Below are 9,149 nucleotides of genomic sequence, written 5' to 3' on the forward strand. Positions count from 1 at the left end.
TAAATTAAATTATCAATTTTCTCAAAAGATTAAAATGGTTGGTGAGGTATGCCATGGCATCTTGACAAGTTCACAGCACTTGATGCTTAATTTTTTTAGTTTTTTTTTTTGAACCCCAAACTTGGATCATCTTCACATACATACATATATATATATATATATATATTGAACCACCCAATATCTAGAAGTTACATTACCAAACACTCTTATTAGATATAATGCAACGTTTTTAAGCTATATAGGCACTTTGGACAGGAAAAAGTACTCACTGGTTTCTCATATCCATGTCTTCTGTTTGTTTCTGTACTTCTTAGACTAGCTAGGACAAATTCATAATTCAATAGGTAACATAACTGGACATATATAGGAGTAATTAGATGGAGTCTAGTACATATTAATCTCTTAACATAGAATTATAACATAGAAAAGCAAAGGATGGGATTCAGGACTACTCTTGTCAGACAATTGAAGAGTTGCATGATGGATATATAGACTTCGATCGTCACCTAAAATTACATTCATTCTCAGGTTTTGATCTTACAAATCTATGAAATATGAGTTTCTTCAATATTCAGATTGAAGTGATCACCAGATTCAACTATGATAGTACTACAACACAAGATCCGGTCAAGACCCTGTTCAGCGTTTTTGTCGCAGTTCCAGAAAAAATTGATCTAAAATCTTTAATGACATTAAAGAGAATTGAAAGTGTAAGATCAACAGAAGTTGGTTGAGTATACAAGAGATCCAACAACAGAGTTCAAGCACAGAAAAAATTGATCATGATAAAGAATAATGAAGCTTAATGTAACCAAAACAGATGATAGGAGATTGGCCTTCAACATGAGTTTTTCTTCTATTTCCTTCTAGACTTTTAGTTTCATTTTGTTTTGGTCTTTTATAACAATGATTTCCAGTAAGAAAACAAAAAATCTTTCCCTTGCAATCTCAATCAGATATCAAAATCCTAAACACATACAAGGCAAAGGTTGAGTAACCTGTGTCACACTGAAACTTGACAGATTAAGCAACTATGTACATGCAATCTTTTCAATATATCTTTATCCTAATGCATATTCCCATACTGAAAAATTATACTTTAGATGTAGGAACTGAAAAAAAAAAAACAGAGAGAGAGAGAGAGTCAATTTATAATTTATTGTAAAACCATGTGCTTCTGGAGAAACCATTTTCAATTGTAATAATTATGAAGACAACCACAGGTAATAGATCAAATTTGCAACTAAACTTTTGCCCCCTGTGGACTTACAGTCACATATTTTAAAAGCACGTTGTTTATGAACTTGATTCTTACTTTAGGACAAGAATTCAATGAACAGAAGATTCAACCCAAATATCTATTAAATTCAATACATTATACTATTTTACATTGAACCAAATATAAAACATTCTCATACATAATCAGTCACATATGTTACAAAGTAAGTACATGATATGAGCTCACAATGAGAAAATAATGACCATAGCCACAGAGGAAACCTCATAACCTAAGCTAGAGAAAGAGGGGTAAAATAATCTCTTCAACTTCGAGTCATTTGCAAGCACACCCTCAACTTTTAAATGAGAAAAATATCCATGAACCAAAGTTTCAAGACTTGAATCCTTCTGTCGCCCTTATCATCAAATGCTGTCAACAGAGATGCCACTTCGAATGGTTTTAACTGTCAATTGTTATGCAACTCAAGTTCCAATCCTCAAAAGTTTGTCTCTCAAATCAAACTCAAAATGTTGGATTGAAGGGTTTTTTAACATGTAGTTGGAAATCTTTGGTGCAAAGTTTGGGGGATTTGGTTGTAGACACATGAATGAACAGATTAATCACAATCCTGAAGAGTAATAGCTCAAGGGAGTATTTTTCTGGTATCAAAAGTTCCATAAAGTGCTTGAAAATCACTCAAAGTTGAAAGGGGAATTTCAATGGGGCAAAAGATAAAAAGGGGTTCAAGGGAATGAACGAGGTACAGCCACAAAGGCACTCAAAGAAAAAATTGACATGAAGTGTAGGTTTCTCAGTTACCTCTAGCACATGTAGTGATTATCTCACAGCCTCTTTGATAGGGATTTGCTGGTTTGGCATGACAATTATAGTATGAAGCTCCAGGTCTGTCACAAGGAACCATGTCTCTCCTGAGAGTATCGTAACTGATAAACTTCTTCTGCATTGCCAGAATTCTTCTATTGCTCTCAGAATCCATCGTCGTCGTCTCAGTTTCTCTCAAGCTAAAGCATTCCTCAATGCTTCCTGTGCAAACCCTCTTTTTCGCCATTATGTCAGAAGACACTTCACTATGCTCCAGCAAATTGAGGTCCGCAAGAGGTAGGCCATGGCAGATTGGGAGAACAAGTTCCAGATAAAGGAAGGCCTTGAAGAAGAAGATGAAGAGTCTGGATTGAGACATTGTGTTTGGATCTTTCTTGTCACGCAGTTTTGTTGTTGTTTTCTTTTTGGGTTTTTATTGAGATTTGTGCTGTGAAAGCTGGAATCTTTGGTGGTTCGGAGCGTAACCCAGAAGTCAGAAGCATTTATTGTAGTTGTACAATTCATTGATATTACCTTTATGCCAATGATGATGATGGGTTCGAATTTGATAAACAGGGGATTATTCACCTAATCAGATTGATTAGGATTTGGGACGCAGTGTGATTTCGGCTCCTCTGTTCACACCATTTAAATATTACGAAGGATCTAAAATACTTACGACTGATATTACCTCTGTTCACACCATTGTAGTGGCATTTCCATTTGAGATGCTGATTGCCGTGCACCGCCTTATTCATGTTTGTGTCAATTTAGATTAACTTTATTCCAATCAGATTTAAAATACTTAAATATATCAAAAAGCTCACAGAATCAAACACAACCATACGGATTTGCTTATTTAAGTTAGTCCAATATCCAAATTATTAAATTTTATTTTATTTTATTTTTCTTTTTTAATCAATTTAAATTTTTATATTAAAAAAATTAAGATTTTAAATGTTTATATAATTTTAGTTATATTTTATTAATTTCTTAGTGATAACAAAAACAAAAAATTCAGTTATTTGGGTTAAATCCATTTAAGTTCAAACTTAGTTCACAATGTTTTTAGCTTTCCTAAGTGGCTTGAATAAAATTAAAACATTCAGGTTAGTCCATCAAGCATAACCCAAATTGCTTTCTCTAATTTCCACGCGGTAAAGGATGAGTTACAAACTTGCAATTGTAAGCCCTTGCACCACACCACGTTGCTTATTATAAATGAACATTATTTTATTAAAATTTTAAAAATTTAAGAGATGTTTAATTCATTAATTTATATAAAAATAAAATAAGTTTCAAACTTTCGAAAAGAAAAACATTATCAACGAGTCTTAGAAGAAGGAGCAATCACCCGTTGGGCAAAAAAAAAAAACAAAGAAAGAAAAAAAAATTTGATCCTCATAGTTTTATTGAATTTTATTTTTAATCTCTATAATTTTTTTCTATATTTTCAGTCTCTATAATTTTAAAAAGATTGAATGACTTTTATTTTTTATGTCATTATAGTTTCCATTTTTTCAATTGTTTTAGTCCCTACAAGGATTGAAAATACTGAAAAAAAAATTATAAAATTTAAAAGTAAAACTCAATAAAACTATAAAGATTAAAGATTATGTTTCAAAAAAAAAGAATAATGACCACTTAAGTACAATGTCTCAAGTTCTTTCATTAGATTGATTAATGTTGGAATTTGATTCAATAAAAATTATATAAAAAGAAGGAAAGAAAAACACTACATTAGGGTTTAAATCGCTTCTAATAAACTTTAGGTTAAAAGTGCAACTTTATCCTTAAACTATTTTCAGAGGAATAATATTACCCTTAAAGTACTCATCGTAGCAATATTGTCCCTAAACTAATTAAATCATAGCAACATTACCCCCATCATTTAAATGTCCGTTACCGTAGCTTGTGGGACCTACTTTTCTTGAGTTAAGGAATAATTTTGCCCTTAAAATATTCTTAAAGGAGCAATGTTATCTTCATTGTTTAAAAATCATAAAATTAAATAAAAATATAATTATAATAGTATTAAACAAAAAATATCAAATGTATATATAAAATAAATATAAGAAAAAATTATATTATAATTTTATAACTTGTCAAATATAAGTAGATCTTAGTTAAATTAGTTATGAATAGACTCAAAAGTATCTACATTTATACTTATAACTATCGATATCTTTATTAAAAAAAGGTCTCAAATCATATTTTATACATGTAAATTATTCAACAATAAAGTTAGCTTTTAGTATAATCTAATTTTATTTTTTTAAAAAAATTAAGCTTTTTTTAATTTATGTTTAAAACAGTCCGATTTTTTGAAAACTGCTCCAATTCCCAATTCAACTTTAGTTTCTGGCTTGATAACGACTTAACTCTTATCCAATCCAACTCAATCATAAAAATAATTTTTTGATCCAAACCGAATCATTAACGACAGCTTTGGTCGATATTTAATAATTATAGGTGCAAATACAAATACTTTAGAGTTTACTCATATCTAATTTAACCAAGATTCACTTATATTTTACAAGTTATAAAATTATAATTTATAATATTATTAATTTATGATATTTTATTAACATACTATAAATTTTTTCCTATATTTATTTTATATATACGTTTAATATTATTTTATTTAATATTATTATAAATTTAATTTTATTTAATTTTATAATTTTTAAACTATAATAGCAACATTGCTCCTTTAAGAATAGTTTAGGAGTAACATTGCATGAAAAGTATGTTCCACTATCTACAATAACGGACGTTTAAATAACAGGGGCAACATTACTCTGATTTAATTAGTTTATGGACAACATTAATTGGTTCTTTAAGAATAATGTAAAGGCGAAATTGCATATTTATTCTATACTTTAACTGGAATAATATTAGAAAAGAATAATTAATAAGGATGCATCAATTCTTTCTAAAATATCTCCCATGCAAGTGGCCAAAAGAAATAAATAGTTTTCATGTATTTTTTTATTTTTTATTCCAACTATCACGAGCATATTTATTTAAGATTAAAAAATAAATAATTTTTAGGTAATTTAAATATTTTATAAAAAGATATATATTTTGTAGAAATTTTATAAAAAGCAAATATTATTTTATATTTGGTTACAATAATAAAAAAAGTGATTATTAGTTAATTATTTTTAAATTTCATAATATCTTCCTTGATTTTTGGTATATAAAAGTAATTTATTATTATATTATTTAAAATTTTATGATATCTTTGTGTATCATACCATTTTAAAACACTTTTTTTATTTATCCATTAGATTATTTTAAGAAGATATTCAAAGTAACTTTTTCAAATAATTAGTAAAGTATCTATGCCATGAATGAGTTTTTTACAACAGTATTTGTAAATAGTTGTCATTGTCATAGGAAAATCTTTTCTAAAACAATAACTTTTAGAAAATACCTTCTCTATATTATTATTCTATGCATAGTAAGATTGTGTAATTATCATCATTTATATCAAATATGTATATTAGAGCAAAATAAATAATAAAAACTAAAAGCATGCTATGTAAATGGATACAATAGGAAACAAATTTAAAAACATAATTTTTTGAGTAAAATACATGGACCATCCTTTTATTATATTTTAATTACACAGACATCTTCTCTATTTTGAAAACTAATGTAAGCTTCCTTTAAAATTAAATATATATTACATAAACCTCTTTTCTATATTTGAAATTCTATTTTCATTCATTCAACTATTAGTCAACCATTAAATTTCACTTTTGAACTTTTAATTTGATCAAAATGCCCATCTTTAACATAAGAATCATCCAAAAATCTATATTTTGTAAAACAAAATTTTGTATACAACGAAAAGAATAGTAAATACATATTCAAATTTTATTACTTCCTCCATTTAAAAATATAAGGTATTTTTTATAAAGTTGGATGTTTAAAAATATAATACATTTTTAGTCTTTTAAGGTGTAATTATTGCCTTTTTTTCAAAAGTGCCCCTATTGATAGTGACTTTATATTTATTATAGAGTGTTTAATAGAAGTAAATATAAAAAGATAGGATTAGTTTGAAAGTAGATAACTACTTTATTAGGGGTGAGATTAGGTTAAAAATGTCTTACATTTTTTAATGGAGGAAGTATATTATAAAATTTATTAATTTTTATCATGTTATAAAATATTAGATTTTAAATTTTATCAAATTTTTTTAACTTACTTTTGTTCATCTCATAACATAAAATGATATAAGTTCAAGAGATTTTATAAATAATTTAAATTTAAAATTTGTAAATATTCTTTTTACAATGAACTGATGTAATTGTAAATAATATAATTTAGGATTCATTAGGGTGAGGGATAATTTAGTAAATAAAATTTTTTTCAATACAAATTTTAATTTAAAAATATGTTTTTAAAATATTTTTAGAATATTCCTAACAGAGTTAACGGCTTGAACTAAATTGTATGTTTTCAAAATAGAGGGGAGGTTTATGTAATTAAGGTAAAGTAGAAGGGTAGTCAAAATATTTTACTCTGATTTTTTTAGAATATCAAAGATATCTTGATAAATGACATTAGAAGTTATATATGTGGAGTGATCATATTCATCAATAATTAATATTTTTAAACCCTCCCTACTTCAACACAAAGAAAAAAAAAATATATATATATATATATAAAATTAGCTGTGAGTGAAAATAGGATGTGGCAGGTACAAACAAATATAACAGGCTCTAGGCTTGACTTTTATTAATAGTCATTGCAAAGGCTAACATGATAGGGAATTGTCTCCTAAGTGGCGGAGCCAGAATCCTAGTTCACCAAGGGCAGTGGTAGAGTCAGGATTCTCAACACAAGAAAAAAAAAATTTCTCTCTTCCAAGTACACTATTTCTTTTTCTTTTTTTATTATTCTTTATTTTTTAATTCAACCTTGCAAGTACAACGAGCTACAAAAAAGACATTTAACAAGTTTACTCTTAAGTCTTGAATCTTCATTTTCATCGCTTTTTCTTTTTTTCACTAGCCTCTAACTAGCATTTGAGATGAGGATGACATGGCTCTAATTTGGTCAAATTAGATTTTTTCTATTTTTTAAAAGATTAATAAATAATATTGATATTTAGATATAATGAAATTAAAGACTAATATTCACTAAGCTTTGAGTTAAAAACTTAAGTTTTAGATTTAGGCTATAAAAATAAGATTGAAATGAGTTTAAAGTTTAAAATATTAAAATAAGGAAGCGCAAAGTATAAAAAAAGAGGATACAAACTATAAAATATCAAAACTTATACCCTACGCATGTTACTTTTCCCAAGTTGAGGAGGTGCATATGACCCCAACTATAAGTAGTTTTGCCCGTGGTCTCCTTCTCATGGTAAATGATAACTTGAAATCAGATGAATACATAGTAATATACGGCATACATACTTTTGTTCTTGCATTTGATCCATCTATTTCTTGGGCCTTGATCACATATTTTACAATTCATGTAATTATGAGATATATATCATTATACAACCTCATAGACTTATCAATATTTTGCTTTAAAATCATTGGGGCACCCACTTTGAGTCTTATTTCATTTGGGAGGCTTGACATTATAATTGAATTTAGAAAATCTATAGAGTATATGTCATCAAGTGAAAGCGTTAAATGGATAATTAATACCATTTGGTTATAATTGGAATAATATCTATGCATAAGAAAAATTTGAATTAATACTATCAAACTTATTGAATTATCTTATATTAGAATTTTAATTGATTAGGCTTAAAACCCAAAAGTTAAACCTAAATTATTTTTATTATCAATTACCTTATGTTGACAATTTCACAATGCCCAAATATATTGATCAATACTGTTAACTTTCCTTATTCAAATTATAGTATTTCAAAAATTTCAAATACTTTTAAAAGGTATGATGAATTTTAAAAAATTTTTTTTCAAAGATATATGACTTTGAGAATTTTTAACATCTTTAACCAGCTTTTTTTTTTTTCTGCACACTTGACTTATATTGGTTCAACATTTGAATTTCAAATCTAAATATTTAATAATTAAATTAAAATATCAATTAACAAAGCATATGATCAAATTAATGAATATATTGTCCAATTAGTTAATGTAAAGAACATTATTTAAACATACAATGTAAATAATATTATTTAATTAATATAGTATATGGTTGGAATAATTATTAAAATCATATTTGATTAATAAAATTATCTATATTTATGGTTGTACTTGCACCTCTTCTTTTCATGTTGTTTCCATGATAAATTCTAACAAATTTAAAAATAAACATAGCAAGTGCGAGTAAAATCTCAAACTTGATATACTATCATGAGTGTAATGACTTACTCAATCTCCATAGTCAAAACTTTTAAATGGTTTTTCTTTTAGACTTTCAATCTTCAAATAAATTTCATGTTTAGTCTCATCCATTCATGAAAAAATAATAAAATAACCATTATTCAATTAATATATTAGGAAAAAAAGATATTGATCCCGTCCCAAAAAAGAAAAAATAGCTTTGCCTGTGAATGACACTTGATGTCACAAAGTGAGTTAGATATAGTGCCCTTTTATTTTAACTTATTTTATAAAAAATCAAGAAGATATTATAAAATTTAAAAATAATTAACTAATAATTACTTTTCATTATTGTAACTAAACATAAAATAATGTCTTCTTTTTATAAAATCTCTACAAAATAAATACATTTTTATAAAAATTTTAAACTATATAAAAATTATTTATTTTTTAATCTTAAACAAACGAGCCCATATCATTGTTTTGACTTTTTATATTTTAAATTGTCACAAGTTATTTTCTTTTACAAACACACACATGTAAATAGAAAGTTTTAAAAACTACTTTAATTCTTAATTTTTATATGAATTTGTGTAATTAGTTTTAATTTTGAAAATGTAATGCATGGAATTGGATTTAATACATTTTAAACATTTTTTGAAATTAAGTTCTTTATTTTACTATTTTTATTGACTATTTAATTTAGGATAATACATTTATAGCATATTTTATTTATTCGCTATCTAAGTTTTATTAATGCATCTCATTCTATAAACTCATGATTCTAA

General features: G+C 26.3%; 1 protein-coding gene across 1 annotated transcript; it reads right to left on the minus strand.

Moving 5' to 3' along the window:
• Positions 1 to 254: 254 nt before the first annotated feature.
• On the minus strand, positions 255 to 2,659 carry LOC129320726 (protein RALF-like 33). Its single transcript, XM_054966292.1, has 2 exons — positions 2,039 to 2,659; positions 255 to 681 (listed from the first exon to the last, which is right to left on the minus strand). The coding sequence occupies exons 1-2, from the start codon at positions 2,418 to 2,420 to the stop codon at positions 599 to 601; spliced, it is 465 nt and encodes a 154-aa protein (XP_054822267.1). The 5' UTR covers positions 2,421 to 2,659; the 3' UTR covers positions 255 to 598.
• Between the last annotated feature and the right edge of the window lie 6,490 nt (positions 2,660 to 9,149).

Source organism: Prosopis cineraria, unplaced genomic scaffold (assembly GCF_029017545.1).
Source record: "Prosopis cineraria cultivar Desert tree isolate PC_DT_omini unplaced genomic scaffold, ASM2901754v1 PC9, whole genome shotgun sequence".
Classification (NCBI taxonomy): domain Eukaryota; kingdom Viridiplantae; phylum Streptophyta; class Magnoliopsida; order Fabales; family Fabaceae; genus Prosopis; species Prosopis cineraria.

Coding starts and splice junctions, on each gene's coding strand:
- LOC129320726 (XM_054966292.1), bottom strand. CDS start 2,420: ATGTCTCAATCCAGACTCTTCATCTTCTTCTTCAAGGCCTTCCTTTAT. Junction 682..2,038: donor AATCACTACATGTGCTAGAG/GTAACTGAGAAA, acceptor ATGTCATTAAAG/ATTTTAGATCAATTTTTTCT.